Source organism: Dendrobates tinctorius, unplaced genomic scaffold (assembly GCF_039654945.1).
Source record: "Dendrobates tinctorius isolate UK_male_01 unplaced genomic scaffold, ASM3965494v1 ptg000203l, whole genome shotgun sequence".
Taxonomy (NCBI): domain Eukaryota; kingdom Metazoa; phylum Chordata; class Amphibia; order Anura; family Dendrobatidae; genus Dendrobates; species Dendrobates tinctorius.
The window spans coordinates 23,760,549-23,781,346 of NW_027361870.1; the positions used below are offsets into that span (position 1 = coordinate 23,760,549).

At 48.3% G+C, this 20,798-nt stretch overlaps 1 protein-coding gene across 1 annotated transcript in view; it reads left to right on the forward strand.

Annotated features, from left to right (window-relative positions):
* The first annotated feature begins 551 nt into the window (after positions 1 to 551).
* The window catches only part of GPCPD1 (glycerophosphocholine phosphodiesterase 1), a 116,051-nt gene continuing 95,804 nt past the window's right edge, over positions 552 to 20,798 (forward strand). The window contains exons 1-2 of the mRNA XM_073553885.1: positions 552 to 768; positions 875 to 960. Coding sequence (XP_073409986.1) covers positions 912 to 960 — 49 coding nt within the window. The 5' untranslated portion in view covers positions 552 to 768; positions 875 to 911. The remainder of the gene's footprint in view (positions 769 to 874; positions 961 to 20,798) is intronic.

Consider the following 20,798-nt stretch of genomic DNA (forward strand, 5'->3'; position numbering starts at 1 on the left):
CGGGTTCACATAAGGGTATGGCAGTCCGCGGCATTAACGCGATGTAACGCATACATAACGCACCCATAGACTGCCATAACCGAGCGCATCGCTACGCACGTCATAATCAGCATGCGTTAGCGATGTGCCGTCATGCTGTGCCGGACCCTCGGACGCGGGCTGCAACGTTTGAGGGTCCGTCACTGCTAGCGCAGATGGAGAATCAGTGCTAGCGCCATCACATAACGCGATCCAAAAATGTAGCAACGTTAGCGCAGTCCATATAACGCATGTGTTGAACAGACTGCTCTAACGCTGTGTGAACCTGGCCTTACTGACCGTGTGGACGTTGCCTACGTCTCGAGCGCCTCTGCACAGGCGGCAGGCACGAGAGTGACGAGACCCCCCTCCCAGCGTCACCAGACATCTGCAGTTATGAAAACCGATTTCTGAGAACTGTGACCGCTTTTAGCCACGACGCAGCAGCCAGCCAATCACACACGCTCTTTCATTCCTCATTAATGCAGTATGATATTAGCTTTACTGTTATTGGCTTGAAGCCCAGCGCTCGGCTATTGGCTCTGTGCTGCAGCTGGGCGGGGCTGGATGCGGCAGGGTAGAGTATGGCTCTGTTACTAGATGCTGTCACAGTTTCCGGTGCTCTGTGCACTAGTGAACGGGGTTGAGCGGCTTCATACCGGTCCGGACCGGTCCTGGCTGCGCGGGGAGGTACGCAGCGAGTGTTTGCGCTGTGGGAGATTCGTGTCGCCCTGAGCTGCTGTCACACAGGTGGGGATCCGTCAGCTTCCAGGAAGACCCCAGGTGACCCCGTATTAGAGCTGTGTAGGAACAGCCCGTGTGTTTATCTGGTGTCTTTATTTGTTGTTTTATGCAGGCAAGAAGCTGTGTATGCGGAGGAAGTAATCAGCACCATGACCACTTCACAAGTCACCCTGCAAGTCAGAGGGGCCACAGAGCCAGGTACCACAGGGGGCTCCTTGCCCGTGGGTAGCGGGGGTCTCCTCGTCAGTCGGTAGCGGGGGGGGGCTCCTCGTCCTTGGTTAGCCAGGGCCTCCTTGCCAGTAGGTAGCGGGGGGCTCCTAGCTCGTCAGTAGCATGGGCTCCTCATCGGTGGGTAGCGGGGGGCTCCTCGCTCGTCAGTAGCATGGGCTCCTCGCCCATCAGTAGCGGGGGCTCCTCATCGGTGGGTAGCGGGGGGGCTCCTTGCTCGTCAGTAGCATGGGCTCCTCGTCGGTGGGTAGCGGGGGGGCTCCTAGCTCGTCAGTAGCATGGGCTCCTCGTCGGTGGGTAGCGGGGGGCTCCTCGCTCGTCAGTAGCATGGGCTCCTCGTCGGTGGGTAGCGGGGGGCTCCTCGCTCGTCAGTAGCATGGGCTCCTCGTCGGTGGGTAGCGGGGGGGCTCCTAGCTCGTCAGTAGCATGGGCTCCTCGTCGGTGGGTAGCGGGGGGCTCCTCGCTCGTCAGTAGCATGGGCTCCTCGCCTGTCAGTAGCGGGGGCTCCTCATCGGTGGGTAGCGGGGGGCTCCTTGCTCATCAGTAGCATGGGCTCCTCGTCGGTGGGTAGCGGGGGGCTCCTCGCTCGTCAGTAGCATGGGCTCCTCGCCCGTCAGTAGCGGGGGCTCCTCATCGGTGGGTAGCGGGGGGCTCCTAGCTCGTCAGTAGCATGGGCTCCTCGTCGGTGGGTAGCGGGGGGGCTCCTAGCTCGTCAGTAGCATGGGCTCCTCGTCGGTGGGTAGCGGGGGGCTCCTCGCTCGTCAGTAGCATGGGCTCCTCGTCGGTGGGTAGCGGGGGGGCTCCTAGCTCGTCAGTAGCATGGGCTCCTCGTCGGTGGGTAGCGGGGGGCTCCTCGCTCGTCAGTAGCATGGGCTCCTCGCCCGTCAGTAGCGGGGGCTCCTCATCGGTGGGTAGCGGGGGGGCTCCTTGCTCGTCAGTAGCATGGGCTCCTCGTCGGTGGGTAGCGGGGGGCTCCTCGCCCGTCAGTAGCGGGGGCTCCTCATTGGTGGGTAGCGGGGGGCTCCTAGCTCGTCAGTAGCATGGGCTCCTCGTCGGTGGGTAGTGGGGGGGCTCCTAGCTCGTCAGTAGCATGGGCTCCTCGTCGGTGGGTAGCGGGGGGGCTCCTCGCTCGTCAGTAGCATGGGCTCCTCGTCGGTGGGTAGCGGGGGGGCTCCTAGCTCGTCAGTAGCATGGGCTCCTCGTCGGTGGGTAGCGGGGGGCTCCTCGCTCGTCAGTAGCATGGGCTCCTCGCCCGTCAGTAGCGGGGGCTCCTCATCGGTGGGTAGCGGGGGGGCTCCTTGCTCGTCAGTAGCATGGGCTCCTCGTCGGTGGGTAGCGGGGGGCTCCTCGCCCGTCAGTAGCGGGGGCTCCTCGTCGGTGGGTAGCGGGGGGCTCCTTGCTCATCAGTAGCATGGGCTCCTCGTCGGTGGGTAGCGGGGGGTCTCCTCGTCCGTCTGTAGCAGCTGATGCCCGTCGCTAGTGTTGGGCACGGTACGGCTGCCTAATCCTTGGGTGATATTGCTGTGGCTTTTATATCACTTTCCTCCTGGGTGGTGAATGCTTCATTCTCTAGAATTATTTACTGTAACTTTACTTTACTTTTTTTTACACTTCAGTCTCTGATCACATCTGCATGGGGGGGGGGGGGTTCCTTGAAGGGCAGAGCAGGATCCAATGTAGTCTCATGGGCCAGACTCACACAAGGGTAGGAGGCGAGCATTTCTGCCTCCAGTGCCCCAAGTCAATGTTTCCCTGAAGTTATATGCTTTGGAAGGGAAAAGCTTTTAATAAACAAACAAATCACACTAATAAGAATGAAAAAGCCCAATTACACAAGTCCCGTGACCAAAACTATTTGTGCAACATCATTGTAAATATTTGGCGGATAAGGCGCGTGTGACTTGCATTGAGGTCTATGGTAAGTAAGTCATGTATGACTTGCAACCAGGGACACAACAACAAAAAAAAATCCCAACATGTTTGTGTCTCTGTTTAGCAGGAGGTCACAGTGCAACGTCATAGGGATTCATTAGATATGATGTCGCAATGTCTATAGGCCTAGCTTAAAGGGGTAGTCCCATCTTCAAGGTAAAGCAAGTGTAATAATATTATCAGCAAATACTCCCAATTAGAAATGTAGTATAGTTCTTCTGATTCTCTGTTGCTTACCCCATGTACAGGGAATTACTGTAGCTTGGGTGTCCATGGTTACGAACACTAACTGTCACTACATGAGTGGTCGTAACCATGGATACCTAAGCTACTGCAATGCCCACCATGAGGTAAGCAACATAGTGAATCAGAAGAACTAAACTACAGTTCTAATTTGAGGTATTTGCTAATCTTATAATTACACCTATTACATGTTGGGATAGGATCTTGGATATGAGAATATCCCTTTAAGGTCAGACCAGACCATGCAGCCTACAGCTTGTGACCAAAGCTCCATCCACCGCTATGGCAAATTGCCACAAGATTGTTTAACAATGGTGAAGCCAATTACCACGTTGGGTGAGCGGAGCGTTGTCTGCACTGCGACCGTCTGGCTCTACCTTACAAGTCAACCTATGTGGACGGTATAATATTTTAATTATCATTTGCAGACTGCACATTTTATAAGAAACACTGCTCCAAATTCCAGTTCAAACATGGATCGAGTGACCAGAAGTGACAGCATTTTAGGGGATTTCTGTGTCTGTAACCTGTGCCTATGGGTCTTACCGCTGGGCCTCTTACTGATTATGAGCACAAGAGATCCTGAATCCCCTGTGTGATAGTGCAGATGGTGGCGTAGCTCGTGTACTACGCTCCATTCACACAGATGGCTCAGCCCAGTTCTTGGATTTTGTGGACGTCCCAGCAGACAGACCTACAATTTTCAGACACGTATCACCTACTTTGTAGAAAACTACCTACAAATTTCCAGATAAGCAGGAAAGCTTTATTGTTTCTAAACATTTGTTTTAATAAATTCTGCTGTGAAATTGTTAGAGTTGTCATCTGCTGCAAAACTATTATTGCATACCCTGTTTGAGATTTTTAATATAGGGGGGTCCCTCATTCCTGACCCATATCTAATAACTTATCAATACATTTGCGTCGGATGTTTTATTTTTGTTTTCAAGAGAGTGCGTAACTAATATTATACTTTAAAGAGCATCTGTCATGTCCCCAAGCAAAGTGTACCTGTAAGAAATAGCCTTACAATGGTGTACAGCAACTTTACTGAAGGCACGGCTACTGGGAGGAAATGAACATTAGTCCTCAAGACAAATGATGCTCAGTAGTGTGTGTGGCCTCCATGTGCCTACATGACCTTTATACAATACTGTGGCATGCTCCTGATGAGGTGGCGGATGGTGTCCTGATGGATTTCCTCCCAGACCTGGATTAAAGCTTCAGTCAACTCCTGAACAGTCTGTAGTGCAACGTGGTGTTGGCGGATGGAACGAGCCCTCATGTCCCAGATGTGGTAAAATGGATTCAGGTCTGGGGAACGGGCAGGCCAGTCCATAGCATCATTGTCTTCATGCAGGAAATACTGACATACTTCAGTCACATGAGGCCTATTATTGTCATGCATCAGAAGGAACCTAGGGCCCAGTGCAACTGCATATGGCCTCACGAAGGGTTTGAGGATCTCATTCCGGTACCTAATGGTAGTCAGTGTACCTCTGGCTGGCCTCCTGATGAAGGCAGATGCCAAAACGAGAGTCGGGGTAGGCGCATCCAAGGTACAACTTTGTGTGCATCAGGTACCATTGTGAGGATTTAGACCTATATACAACTCTTCTTTAGCAGCATGTCACTGTAGCTATAACCTTGTCAGGCACTGATCCATTTGTACAGCCTGCTGCTACCTAACTCCTGGCATCTCTCGCACATGCACAATATGTACCTTATCTTGACTATACTCCTCTCACTTTATTTTTATTCCATTATACTACACATGTTCTTGCAGCAAATAAGTTATTTACATAGTATACTATCAGGCCCTATGACTGCAACTTTGCACATAGGCACTTTAATACTTATTTAGTGTATGATATTTATACCCTGCTGCTACTTGTGATGTGTTCCCTTTTTCCCTGGTTATTAGTTCCTACCCCTACCTTACTTGTTAATGTTTACAATCTGAATAAAGTTATATTTCTTTCATACATTTTGGGCTTTTGAATTCGTTTTTTTTCTCTGTTTCCTGTTGTTCATTCTGCCGATATGTCCCATACTTTGTCCTATCTACGCATGTGGTGGTGATGGCATTTCTGCCATTATGATCTTTGCATATCTATTATCTACATGTGTACTCTGCCTCTCAGGTAATTTATTAACCTAGCACATGGAGGACTGTGTGACCAAAATCTCCCCCCCCCCCCCCCCCCCCCCCCAAAGAAATGTCTCCCCACACCATTAGGGTATGTTTCCACGGTCAGTAAACGCTGCATGTTTGACGCTGCGTACATACGTCCAGATGTTACGATGTTACAGCATAGTGGATGGGATTTCATTAAATCCCATCTCCACAATGTGTTCAGGGATGCAGGTGGCAGACCTGCGTCAACGGACATGCGGCGCGTCTTTATAGACAGCAGCATGTCTATTCACGATGCAGAGATGCTCCGTCCCCGAAGTGTAAATTTCCCATAGACTATCATTTAGATGCGGTAAATACGCATCTAATGATTAGTCACATTCGTAATAACTGGGAACACTGCTTACTGTGCATGTGAACTAATTTACATAAGGTCTTGCCTTGTCACCGTGAGAATTGCCATGCACGTGACCGCCGGGGTTATCTCCGGTCACACTAGGCTAGTTCTCACAGTCAGCTGATCGCTGCAGACATCTCCGGCGGTCATCTACAAGCTCTGCTATGTCTGGATGTCAGGCATCTAGATGTAGCAGCTGGACTCCTCGTGGGACTCTCGTTATTAAGGACTAGGTAGGAACAGGCAGTATTTGTCTTTGTTTTATTTTTATTTACCAGAGATCAAGGGCTTTGCATGGATTAGCAGAACAATAAAGATGGGAAACTGTGTTTTATTTCATTAAAATACTTTATCCTGGCTGTGTCTTTTTTTTTTTTAACCCTTTAATAACTAGGATTAGTAATAGATAGGCATCTTATTGACGTCTCGCCATTACTAAGCCGGGCTTGATGTCCCCTTCCAATACAAAGGTGACATCAACCCCACAGCTATTACCCCATATGCCACCGCTACTGGGCAGTGGGAAGAGAGAGGCTAAGTGCCGGAATTGGGGCATCTTAGAGATGCGCCATTTCTGGGGTGGCTGGGGGCTGGTGTTTGTAGCCAGGGGGCAGCCAATATCCATGGCCCCTTCCTAAGCTATGAATATCAGCCCGCAGCTGTCTGCATAGCCTTTTCTGGCTATTAATTATAGGTGGACCCCATGTTAATTTTTTTTTTTTTCTTGGGAGCCCCACCTATTTTAACAGCCAGTAAAGGCTAAATTTACAGCTGTGGGCTGATATTCATAGACTGGGAAGATCCATGGGTATTACCCACTTCTCAGGCTATAAACAACTGCCCCCAGTCTCTGTCTTTCCTTCTCTGGTTTGGAAAATTGCGCGGGAGCTCACGCCATTTTTTTATTTTTTTTTTTTCAAAATTAAAGGCCGGGGGTCACACTTGCCCCTGACGAAGCCACCTTGTGTGGCGACATGCGTTGGCCTCTTATGCCCCCCCTGACTCTTTGGCACCTTCATGCTTCATTTGGCAGTCCTCCTGGCCGTTTTCAAGGGATGCTGTGGCAGCCTTTTCCCCCCTAGGATCATGGTTTCCTCTTGTGGTAGCTAGCTGCTGCTCATTGTCATTATTTCTTTGTGTCTCTTCATATGTACCCCTTAATTGATTGTGGGGCTGTTTTGGCAGGGATTTCTTGTAATTCTGCCGGTCCACCTTTGCACTATTTCAAGCACTTAGTGACCCTCTTTGAATTGTTATATGCTCTTCGGCTGGGATTGTCTAGCATTATACACTGTATTTTTCTACTTGGGTTTTGCTACATCTAGCAAATAATTATTTCAGTACTTCACTGTCTTTAGAAAAGGTGCCAAAAAATTGTTACTTGTATTGACTGTGATTCTTTCCTTTGGTTTGTGGGGCTAAAGCCTATGTCTTCTTTTTTTTTTTTTTTTTTTTTTTCTGGGCATTTAGTTTTTAATTGTTTTTAATAGATTTTTTTTGTGTTTTCTGCTTTTGCCAAATAAAATTTTCATTTTGTACTATACATTTTTTCAGGTTGATCGCCATTGTAGCATGTCTTTTCTCTTTGTTGTATCCTGCTATTTATTTGCTATAGGCAGATCCCTCCTACATTATTATCTGTGGATTGTGCCCTCCATTTCGTTCTTTCAATACACTTGCAAGAAACTCACACAAGTCTTGCACCTCAATACCCGGCACTGCCGCCGGCACTCGGGCCGGAGCGTTCATCTCCATAGAAATACATCCTTAGTGCCAGCGGCAGTGCCGAGTTACTGAGGTGTGAGACTTGTGTAGGTTTCTTGCAAGTGTGACCTTGGCTTAACACATTGTGTGTGTGTGTGTGTGTGTCTGTGTGTGTCTTTATTTAACTCTTTATGTACCATTTTATTATGTTTATTAAACATTGGGCTTGGCATTATCTACAGATATATCTATCTATTTATAGATCTATCTGTGTGTAAACATTATTCTTCAATGGAGTATGTAAGAGAAGAGGTTGGACAAGGAAATTACATCACAATTCTTTTTTTTTTTGTTAAATAATATATCTTTATTTAGCTTACAAAAACCGCATGAAAATCCGCATCAAAAATGCAGGTGACCTCAGATGCAGATTTTACCTGCGTCAAATCCTGAGCCAATCTTGACTGTGGAAACATACCCTTACTTGACCCACTGCCAAACCGGTCATTCTGGGGGATGCTGCAGGTATCAACCCTTCTAAGCCATCTATATTAGTACTCAAGTCTTGGGAAGGTTGATTTCTATGGTCTGATGACTCTTTCCTGAGAGATCCAAATTTTCTTAATATGTAAATGAGCTATTGACATCTATGTGCTGGACATAAATCTCCCTGAGAATGTGCCTTGACATCTTGTTTTAAATGAAAGGAGGTGTTGCCAGCATGAGACATGTAATGACTGACCGTCTACCCTCCTGATCTACGTGTCTCAGGCTAGTTTCACATTTGCGCTTTTGAGCGCAGCGACGGCCTGCGCACGGCCGCCGCTAAGCCCCGCCCCCTGCCGCGCCTCCGCCGGTAGCTCCGCCTACCGGCGCATGACGCTGCATGCGTCCTGCGTCCCCTATCTTTATCACTGGGGCGCAGGCCGTGCGCAGTATGCGTTTGGCGGCGCATGAGTCCTTTTCACGGTGCGCCGAGCGCAACCAAACTGCAGCAGGTTGCGTTTGGCGCTGGTCGGCGCACCGTGAAAAGGACGCATGCACCGCCAAACGCATACTGCGCACGGCCTGCGCCCCCAGTGATAAAGATAGGAGACGCAGGACCCATGCAGCGTCATGCGCCGGTAGGAGCAGCTACCGGCGGAGGCGCGGCAGGGCTTCACGGCGGCCGTGCGCAGGCCGTCGCTGCGCTCAAAAGCGCAAATGTGAAACTAGCCTTACACTGGTAATGCTCTTTTCATTTAAAACAAGCTCTGTAGGCAGGATCTCAGGGAGATCTGTGTCTGGCCCGTACATCTTTACACCTCCTTTAAATACTAAGGAAAATTTGGATTTCTTGGGAATTGGACATTAGATCACTTATATCAAGGTGTCATTTTATTCCACTTTCTATGTCCTACATGCCAGTATAGACTTCTTAGGAGGGTTGATTGATACTTTTTAAGCTTCGCAGTCACGTTGAATATATCACTTGAACCTGCCGATTTTAGTGGGACAGGCCAGTCATCTTATGTTTGTTGGTCTCACAATGACAGGTGTCAGGAGAGAGACATTGGGCACTAGGGTCAGGTGCTATTGGTGTCACAAGCGATCAGGTGGCACTGAAGTTTGTGACAGCAATTCTCCATCTTCCTACTGAGAACGCATAGATGCTAATCTGAACCAGATGTGCATGAGTATAGCTTTAAAGGGCATGTCACACTAAGCGATATCGCTAGCAATATCGCTATAACTTGTGACGTAGCAGCGATATTGCTAGCGATATCGCTGTGTCTGATACTTAACTACGACCGTCTCCCCCGCTGGTTATCGCTGATCGCGTGAGAACGTCGTGGACCGTTTCTCGTCTGCTTCCTGCGGCGCTTCCTGCTGTGACGACGAGCGACGCGTGGAGCCGGGCGGGAGGACGCAGGATCGCCTGGTGTGACAGGTAAGTAGCGATCCCCGTCTCCAGCGATGTCGCTGGTGACATCTGCCTGTGTGGCAGCTCACTAGCGACAACTTAGCGATGTACCAGCGATCCTGACCGCGTCATATCGCTGGTCGGGATCGCTGGTACATCGCTAAGTGTGACAGTACCTTAAGGCTAGAAGGCTGACCTTTATATAAGGTATCTGGGGACTTTCATTACTTTCCTACTTCCAGTTCTAGTCTGCCTGTCTTGCTGTAAGCTTTAGGTTATTTTAGGTTAGCTTTTTGTGTGTGATCTTGTAGAGCTGATGACCTTGTTCTTGTTTAGCTAGAAGCTTAAGACTTATTACTTTCTGAGGTTTATCTTCTAAATCTATCGGAAAATTAGTTTAAATAGTGTGACCTTTGTTTCCATTTAACAAAAGCCCTGCCATGTGGGATCAGGAGTCTAGTTTAAAGGTACTGTCACACTTAGCGATGTACCAGCGATCCCGACCAGCGATATGACGCGGTCAGGATCGCTGGTACATCGCTAAGTGGTCGCTAGTGAGCTGCCACACAGGCAGATCTCACTAGCGACATCGCTGGGGACGGGGGTCGCTACTTACCTGTCACACCAGGCGATCCTGCGTCCTCCCGCCCGGCTCCACGCGTCGCTCGTCCTCATAGCAGGAAGCTGACGACGAGAAACAGTCCTGGACGTTCTCGCGCGATCAGCGATAACCAGCGGGGGAGCCGGTCGTAGGTAAGTATCAGACACAGAGATATCGCTATAACGTCACTAGTTATAGCGATATTGCTAGCGATATCTCTTAGTGTGACATGCCCTTAAGCTGGAGTCACACATAGCGACTTACCAGCGATCCCGACAACGATATCAACGTGTCAGGATCGCTGGTAAGTTGCTATGTGATCGCTGGTGAGCTGTCACACAGACCAGCTTCACCAGCGATCAGCACGCCGAGGTGAGGAGCGAGCCCGGGAGCAGCGGACAAGTGTGCCTGCTGTTCCAGTCCACCACCAGCAGAGGGCGTGCCTGTATCCCCGGCCTCTCCTGGCTGCGTCCTGCTGCCTCCTGGTCCCCAGCGTGCGGCGGCAGCAGGAGGTACACACTCCGCGGGCTCCTGGTCCCCAGCGTGAGGCACCTGTAACTCGCTGATAACTAACGTACACGTCGGGTATCCAAGGGACACGCGTCCATTGGATACCCGATGTGTACGTTAGTTACCAGCTGATCGCTGGTCTCCCCCCTGTCACACGCAGCGATGCGTGCTGGCCAGCGGGAGATCAGCGACGAAAAAAATGTCCAGAGGTTTCTTGCAGCGATCAGCTATACCGGCAGGGGGGCCGGTCGCTCATCGCTGTCACACACAGCGATCTCGCTGGTGAGATCGCTGTTGTGTCACAAAACTTGTGACTCAGCAGCGATCTCGCTAGCGAGATCGCTATGTGTGAGGGGCCCTTAGGCTTTGTGTAAAAATGTTTTTGGAAACGGGAATGAAAGCCTTAACCCTTACCAGACCATTAGTTATAAAAAGTTCACACACCTCAGTTTTGTTATAAGAATAGAACCAAAGAAAGGTACTTGGTATCATAGGGTTAATAGCCGTATAGGAATAAACTGAAGCTTGTTCGGTCTGGGTAGAAAAGGAAGGCTTAGGGTGTGTGCACATGTTGCGTTGTTTGCTGCGGCTTTTTCTGCAGAGAAACCGCATCTCTTGGCAAAAACCGCAGGGTAAAATATTCCTGCAGATTCCTAGTATTTGTTCAGCGGATTTGATGCAGCCTCTAGTGCGTTCTGAGAGCGAGAGAGATTTATTTGTATGTCCCGGAACAATGCAGCTGCGTTTCCGCAAAAAAGTGACATGCTGCGGTAAATAAACCGCAGCGAATCTGCGCAGAATTTTCCGCAGCATGTGCACAGCGGATTTGGTTTTCCATAGGTTTACATGGTACTGTAAAACGCATGGAAACTGTTGCAGATCCGCAAAACCACAACGTGTGCACACACCCTTAGGCCGTCTTCACATTTGCGGATGGGCGAGCTGCGGACTTCCTCCGTGAAGCTCTGCTCACTGCCACACCTCCTCCGGTGAGCTCCGCCTACTTCTGCATGTGGCCTGCGTACCCTCTCTTTAACATTGGGTACGTAGGTCGTGTGGATGTATGCGGATGCCTCTGCATGTGTCGTTTTGAGGATGCGGCGTCCCGCGTCAGACTCCTGTTGGAATTTTATGCGGTCGCCGCATCGTCAAAACAACTCATACAGAGACATACCCATACATCCGCACGACCTGCGTACCCAATGTTAAAGATAGGGTACGCAGGCCATATGCGGACGTAGGCAGAGCTGACCAGAGGAGGTGCGGCAGTGGGCGGAGCTTCACCGAGGAAGTCCGCAGCTCCTCCATACGCAAATGTGAACCTAGCCTTAGAGGGTTGCAGCCTGGGACATGGCGGTGCAGACGCAGCATCCACCGCTGAGACCAGGAGGAGGAGGTGGTGATGGCGAACTCAGTCGAAGGGTTCAAGAGAGGCCTGGATGTCTTCCTGGAGTGTAACAATATTGTATCTTACAGTTATTGTTAGGTTCTTTAGAAAGACATAGATCTGGCGATTTATTCTGACTGAATTTTATAGGCTGAACTGGATGGACTATTGTCTTTTTTCGGCCTTAGGCCGGTTTCACATTTGCGCTTTATAGCGCAGCGACGGCCTGCGCACGGCCGCCGCTAAGCCCCGCCCCCCTGCCAGCTCCCTGCCCGCCCCTTCCGGTCATCGCCGCCTACTAGCGCACATGGGCGCTTGCGATCTGCGCACCCCATCTTTAGCATAGGGTGCGCTGGCCGTGCGCTAGCAGGATTTTGCAGTGCGCTGCGCACTTTTGAAGGTGCGCCCGTGTGCGCCGAAAGCAGCATGTTGCATTTCGGCGCGCACGGCGCACCTTCAAAAGTGCGCAGCGCACGGCAAAATCCTGCTAGCGCACGGCCAGCGCACGATCTGCGCACCCTATGCTAAAGATAGGGTGCGCAGATCGCAAGCGCCCATGTGCGCTAGTAGGCGGCAATGACCAGAAGGGACGGGCAGGGGGCGGGGCTTAGCGGCGGCCGTGCGTAGGCCGTCGCTGCGCTATAAAGCGCAAATGTGAAACCGGCCTTACTATGTTACAATGTGTCCCAGACTACAACCCTCTAAGTCTTCCTTTTCTCCCCAGACTGAACAAGCTTCAGTTTATTCCTATATAGGTATTAACCCTATGATACCAAGTACCTTTCTTTGGTTCTACCTGACTATTTTTCGTCCTTCTTTCTGGAGTACTTAACTGACGAAGGTCTATGTTGAGACCGAAACGTTTTGACGTACTACTGTCTGGGATGAAATAAAAAATTTTTTTTCAGATGAACATAAGTTGAGTGCTAGGTTCTTTCTTTATATATTGTCATGGTTTGGGAACCTACCTTGGCACCACCGCTTAGTTGTACACACATTTATTCCATAATATGAACTCGTAATGACCTAGAGAATCATAATGTCAGGTCAGTTTTAGCATTTAGTGAAGCTAGCAAAAAAAAAAAGTGTGGATTTGCACTCTTTTTTTGCAATTTTGCCGCACTTGGAATTTTTTTTTGAGTACACGACATGCTAAAACCAATGATGATGTTCAAAAGTACAACTCGCCCCGCAAAAAATAAGCCCTCACATGGCCATATTGACGGAAAAATAAAAGTTATGGCTCTGGAAAGAAGGGGAGCGAGAAACGTGAGCACAAAACTGAAAAAAGCTTTGGGGGTTAAGGGGTTAATCAGAGAGGTAGCTCAGAGACCAAAGGTAGCCCTCAATGAGGTTCAGCGTTTACAAGCAGAGACTGGAATATCTGTCATTATGACCACAATAAGCTGTATACTCCATAGTGGTGGCCTTTATGGAAGAGTGGGCAGAAAAAAGCCTTTACTTACATACAAAAACTTGTAAGGCTCGTTTTCAGTTTGCCAAAAATCGTGATAGACTCCTCAAATGTATGGAGTAAGTCGCTGTAGTCAGACGAGACCAAAATTGATCTTTTTCGCTACCAAAGTATATGCTATGTCTCGCCCCAAACCAACACAGCTCATCAACTCAAGAACACCATCCCCACAGTGAAACATGGTGGTGGCAGCATCATGCTGTAGGGATGTTTTTTGGCAGCAGGGACAGGGAAAATGGTCTGAGTCAAGGGGAAGGTGGGTGGTACAAAATACAGGGATGTTCTTGGGCAAAACTTGTTGGTCTGTCAGTGATTTGAGACTGGAATGGAGGTTCATCTTCCAAAAAGATTATGAGCCAGAGCATACTGTTACAGCAACATTCGAGTGGTTTAAAGGGAAACATGTACATGTTTTGGAGTGGTCTAGTCAAAGCTCCGAAATTAATCCAATTGGGAATCTGTGGTCAGACTTGATAATTGCTGTTCTCCAGAGCAAACCATGTAGCTTGAAGGAGCTGGAGCAGTTTTGCCTTGAGGAATGGGCAAAAATCCCAGTGACAAGACGTGGAAGGCTCAGAGATTTATCCAAAGCGACTTTCGGCTGTAATTGCCTCAAAAGGAAGCGCTACAAAGTACTGACTTTAAGGGTATGTGCACACGTTTTGTTTTTTTTTTCACGTTTTTATCAAAACGCAGCATGCTCATTAATTTTGCTGAAAATTCCGCATTTCTAGCTATTTTCTATGAGACTGGGGCCGCTCTGGAAAAAAAACGCATAAAAAATGCGTGTTTTTTTTCGGAAAAAAACACGTGTTTTCTGGGAAGGAGTCCGGTTTTCAGTCAGGAATTTTCTGCATACGTGTGCACATAGCCTAAAGGGTGAATAGTTATGCACACAGAAGTTTTCAGTAATTTTGTGCTTCACAATTAAAAAGAAAACCAAATGTTCACAATTGTAGGCATGTTGTTTACATGAACTGATGCAAACTCTAAAAATAACAAAACATGAAATTCCAGGTTGTGAGGTAGCAAAACACAAAAAATGCCAAGGGGGTGAATATTTTCACAAGCCACTGTATATTCAGTCAGAATTGAGGTCATTCCATCATACAAGGTCACCAAACAGGATAAATGCGAATTTTTTTTTTTTTTTTTTTTCTCCTTGTTTGCCTTCTGTCAGCTGTAGATATATTTAACCAATGCTATCTTCTGTCCTTGTAAACAAGTGGCAGACCTGGCTAGACCAGAGCCCTGCAGTCAGACCTGAGCTGTCTGCCATCTCACCCCTCTGACTGTATTCATCTCCACAGTATAACAAATAGTCAGGCTATGTGCGCAGGCTGCGTATTTGGAAAAAGCAGGCCACTAGTAGGGATGCACACTACCCATATATAATAAAAAGAGATTACTTTATTGATACCAAGTGATTAAAAGCATTAAAAAAACATACAGTGCACACCATAGGCATTACAATAATAGTAACAATAACAGCTCCATAAGTCTGCCAGTACTTGACATCAGCCGTCATTTCCGCTTCCGGTCCGGCGGATTCCTGCACACATGCAGACGTTTATCATTTACACTTCTGGCTATGTGGATAACAACGCTCACTTCCCATGACGGAGCCGTCCATGTAACGGCGACACGTGTTGGGTTCCCGCCTCCGCGTCCTGTTCTCACCCATTGGTCTCCCATGGCTCCACTTATGGCAGGTATATGAACGGATTCTCTCTGAAATCTAAGGGACCGCTATCCTTTTTTTTCTTATGGAGCTGTTATTGTTACTATTATTGGAATGCCTATGGTGTGCCCAGGGCCTATGCGGTTTTCACGGTGTGTATTTTTTAATGCTTTTAATCACTTATCAATAAAGTAATCTCTTTTTATTATATATTGGTAGTGTGCATCCCTACTAGTGGCCTGCTTTTCTCTTCTGTTTTGTGCTCATGTTATTGACCACTGGTTTGCACCTCCGCTCTTTATTCATGAGGTATTAGCAGTGCACCAATTCATACATTTTACCCTGGGAGCGCGGGCGATCGCCGTCTGGTGTCAGCTGATTCTGACAGCTGGCACTAGGTGCCAGGAGCAGTCACAGGCCACTGCCGGCACTTTAACCCCTGAAATGCTGCGAACGAAAACTCATCATTCCGGAAGCCAGCAGAGGGCTGACAGCCACTCTGCCTTTGCATCGGAGACCCCACGGCTTGACACGGGGTCCCGAGCGTTGCCATGGTGACCCAATGTGGTCATGACGAAATCCTTGGTCACCAGAGCGAGGCTGATCATGCACAGTGCATGATCAGCAAGTCTCTCTGTCAGTGCAGCGCTGACAGCTTCTATGGTATGGCGATGCTGCTTCATCTTCATGCCATAGAAGCGATAAACCTGCAAAAAATGATTGTCCCATAGTGGGACTAAGTAAAAAAAAAAAAAAAAAAAAGATAAAGTTGTAAAAATATTTTAAAAAAATCAAATCATCACTAAATATTTGAATGGAAAAAAAAATCTAAACAATAAAAGTACACATATTTGGTAGCTCCGCGTCCCCAATGACCTGTTCTATATATAAAACTGTCCCACTAGCAGTTAACCCCTTTAGTGAACACCAAAAAAAAAATAAAAAAAGGCAAAAAACAATGCTTTATCGTACCGCCGAACAAAAAGTGGAATAACGCGCTATCAAAAAGACGGATATAAATAAACATGGTACCGCTGAAAATGACAAGCCGCCATACAGCATCAGCGGAAAAATAAAAAAGCTATAGTTCTCAAAATAAAGCGATGCAATAATAATAATTTTTTTTATTAAATAGTTTTTATTGTATAAAAGCGCCAAAACATAAAAAAGATATGTGAGGTATCGCTGTCATCATACTGACCCGAAGAACAAAACTGCTTTATCAATTTTACCTCACACGGAATGGTATAAACCCCCCTAAAAAAAGAAATTCATGAATTGCTGGTTTTTATTCATTCTGCCTCCCAAAAATCGGAAAAGAAAGCAATCAAAAAATCTCATGTGCCCGAAAATGGTACCAATAAAAACATCAACTCGTCCTGCAAAAAACAAGACCTCACTTGACTGGGCCAAAATATGGAAAAATTATAGCTCTCAAAACATGGTGATGCAAAAACTATTTTTTGCAATAAAAAGGGTCTTTTTAGTGTGTGACAGCTGCCAAACATAAAAACCCGCTATATGGCCTCTTTCACACGTCTTGATATTTCTGGTACCGGAGATGTCAGTGTCCGTGTGTGTGTAATACTTGCGGCACAAGTGACATCCGTGTGCTGCATCAGTACCTCACGGACGGGCACCAGGGAAAAAGCGTTAGTCGCTGTTCCCCGGGGTAGGGTGCTGAACCCGGCTCTCTTCATTTTCCTTTGCTCGATCGGCACAAGCAGGGTAGAATGATGGAGTTAAATTTAAGTGATAAAAGAAACTGCAGGCGGCGGCTGATGGGACTATTACACCCCTCAGCCTACCCCTGCTGCTGCCAATAACAGTGACAGCAGGAGTGGCTGATGGGGGTATTCATCAGCTGCCGCCTGCGCTATAAAAAAAATTTAAAAAACGGCGTGGTTTCTCCTGTATTTTCTATAACCAGCCAGACAAAACTCACAGCTGTCAGCTTCAGCAAGGCTGGTTGTCAAGGATAGAGGGGACCCCACTAAGATTTTTTTTTTTTAATTATTTAAATAAATCATTTATAAAAAAAAAAAAAAGCGTGGTGTCACCCCCTTTTTTTGACAAATAACCAAGTAAAGCAGACAGCTTTTTTTAAATTATTTAAATAATTTAAAAAACAGTGTGAGCCCCCCCCCCCTATTTTTGACAACCAGCCAACTCACAGCTGGGGGCTGGTATTCTCAGGCTGGTAGGGGGCCCTGGATATTGACACCCAGCCTAAAAAGAGCAGCCTGCAGCTGCCCAGAAGAGGCACATCTATTAGATGTGCCAGTTCTGGCGCTTTACCTAGCTCTTCCCACTTGCCCTGTAGCTGTGGCAAGTGGGGTTCATATTTGTGGGGATGATGTCGCCTTTGTATTGTCACGTGGTATCAAGCCCCGAGGTTAGTAATGGAGAGGCATCAATAAGACACCTATCCATTACTAACCCCATAGTTACATTGTATAAAAATATGCAAATTGCCTCTTCAGAGAAAAAGAGGACTTGAACTCTATAGCGCCACCTGTTGGTAGTAGCGATCCTACAAGTCACAATCAACCCTTTAATGAGTCTTGAAATATGACTTAGGATAAAAGCCAAATCAGAATCTCAATTTGCAGACACGGTGTTTCGAGCTATTGGCTCTCGTCAGTGCGTATGAGAACTGATTTGGCTAGGTGAGAGGCTCTGGACTGAGGTCTAAGGGGTAAGGTTTTTCCTTGTGGAGAGTGACATGCCAGCTCTGACCTGTCAAGGTAAGGAGGCTTATTCGCCGTGCAACGCTCCTCTGGAAAAATAATATGCAAATTGCCTCTTCGGAGAAAAAGAGGACTTGAACTCTATAGCGCCACCTGTTGGTAGTAGAGACCCTACAAGTCACAATCAACCCTTTAACGAGTCTTGTAATATGACTTAGGATACTTGTAGGATCGCTACTAACAGGTGGCACTATAGAGTTCAAGACCTCTTTTTCTCTGAAGAGGCAATTTGCATATTATTTTGGGACTAAGGCTGGTTTCACATTTGCGCTTTTGTGCGCAGCGCACCCGTGCGCATGCGCACTGCGCAGCTATGTTTAACATGACGTGCGCATGGTCTTGCGCACACTTGCGTTTTCGTGCGCATGCGTTTTTTTGTCTTTTGCGCCAGGCGCGCCAGACGCAACATGTTGCATTTTTTGGTGTGCCCTGTCTCGGCAAAAAAAACGCATGCGCACGCTTGCACACGGAATGCGCAAAAACAACACATTGAAGTCTATGGGAACGCATGCGTGCGCATGGTCTTGCGCACGGTTGCGTTTTTTTGCGCATGCGTTTTTGAGTGAAACAAGTCTAGAATGTTCTCTAGACAATGGAAAAAATGTCACACCTAAAAACGCATGTGCATAAAAAAAGCAAACGCATGTAAAACACAAGCAACGCTGCGTTTTTTTGACGCATCAGCGTGCGCATGACGTTAAAAAAACGCGCGTTTGTTTTGCGTTTTTCTTTGCGTTTTTTTATGCACACGATGCGCTGCGCAAAAAAACGCTAATGTGAAACTAGCCTAAAACAACATTTTAGTGGTAAAAATGTAATTTATTCTTTCTTCACCGCTCAAAGGTATAAAATTCTGTGAGGTACTTGTGGTGGTAATATGATCACTGCACCCTTAGATGAATTCATTGGGGAGTGTAGTTTCGAAAGTGAGTTCACATATAGGGGGTTTCTGATGTTCTGGCACCTCAGGGGCTCTGCCAATATGACATGGCACCCTCAAACCATTCCAGCAAAATCTGAAATCCAATATGATGCCTCTTCCCTTCAGAGCTTTGCACTGTGCCTCAGAAGTAGTATTCCCCCCACATATGGGTTATCGACGTACTCAAGAGAAATTGCACAACAACTTTTGCTGTCCAATTTCTCCTGTTACCCTTGGTAAAATAAAAAATTGAGGGTGAAAAGATTATTTTTGTGGAAAAAAAAATGAGTTTTTTATTTTCATGGCTCTATGTTATAAACTAATGTGAAGCACTTGGGGTTCAAAGTGCTCACCACACATCTAGATAAGTTCCTTAGGGGGTCTATTTTCCATAATGGTGTCACTTCTGGGAGGTTTCCACTGTTTAGGCACATCAAGGGCTCTCCAAACGCGACATGGTGTCCGATCTCAATTCCAGCCAATTTTGCATTGAAAAAGTCAAACCGGTGCTCCTTCCCTTCCGAGATCTGCCATGTGTCCAAACAGTGGTTTCTCTAGTCACCTTCCACGACAGCCATATCGGAGGATGTCTACCCGCCCTAATGGGGGACAGGAAATGCACAAGAGGTTAAATAACCCTCCCCTTCCTACTACCTCTAGTGTTTTTCCTGTCCCCTCTGGGGCATGAAGAGGTCCAGATAGTGCTGCCGTGGCCGGCGACCGGAGGCACTACTACGATTACCTGTAGCCGGGCGGCCGACGGTCGGGGGCTCCTCTCTCCTCCGCGTGATTGCTGCTCCGGTCTCCGCTTCAGCGAGACTGGGGACCCCCTGTCCGACTCTCCTGTGCCCCTTTGCGGGGTAAAGCGAGGCGGTGATGTGCGGCTGAGGTCCTCTGTGAGCTCCCCGGTGTCCTCCTCCCCATGCGGCAGGCGCACGTGCGCACCGGAAGTGACGAAGGGACCGGCGCCGAATTTCCGGTTTTGCCTCCCTCCTGCGTTCCTGGCTGGAATACTTATGCGGCCGGTATTACCGGGCCGCCGATAGTGTCTCGGGCCGCCGTCAGTGGCTCTACCGACCCCCAGTGTCACGCCTACCGGCCGCTAAGCAAGACGCTGGACCGGGACAAGGGGGCGGAGCCAGCAACCCCAAACGGGGTGGGGGAACGGGACGGCTGCTGCAGAATCAGCTGTGAGGAGGGGTGATTACAATGACCCCCCACCTGTGGACCAGGGGAGGAGGAGCACGGAACACGCTGGATTGGACCTTGGCTATTAAAACCCTGGTCTGGGTGCGTCCAGGTAAGACCATTTCTGTACAGGTGACTGTGACTGACTGACCATGGACGGCGATAAGCCCTCACGATCTGCTTCTGCAGAGCCCAGCGTTCACCCTCCTTCTGTAAGTAGCGGGGTGGGTCCCCCCTTTATTCTGTCCGGGTGGTCTCTGAGGTGACTTAGTATGCCTTCTCTCTGTTTTAGGGAGACAAGGCTCCTGACGCTATAAAGAAACCGAGTCGCAAGTGTGTGTGATACCAAACTTCCCTCGGCATATTTGAAGAAGCTATGTCAGCCCTGCACGGATGACGTAATACGTGCAGAGCAGCCCTCCCTACTGGACAGTATAAAAACCTTCTTCAAACAAGAAGTCCAAACTTCTATGATGACTGTTGCCCAGACCCCGACGCCACTGCCCCCTCCTGCTAGGAAAAGGAAAGTGGCCCCTATGGAATCGGACTCGTGCGAAATTGATACCTCTAACTCAGAGGATGCGTGGGAAAATGAAAGTTCCACTTCCGCCCCAAACCCAATAACAAAAAATACTGCTTCTCGTCTGAGGACATGGGGGATTTAGTTAATGTGGTAAGAGGCACTATGGGATTGGAGGAGGCGGAAGTGGAATGCTTTATTCAGGATGAAATGTTTGGGGGACTGAAGCCCAAAGACCAAAAGGGGTTTCCCGTTCTCGAAAACATCCGAAACCTGGTTATGCAGGAATGGGCCCTCCCCGAGAACGGGCTTAGTGTCCCCTCAGATCTGAGAAATCTGTTTCCCTTAGAGGGAGATTGCTCCCTATGGGAGGTCCCTAAAGTGGTCATGCAGGTGTCCATGGTGACTAAGAGAACGGCTCTTCCATTCGAAGATTCATCTCAGCTCAAGGATCCCATG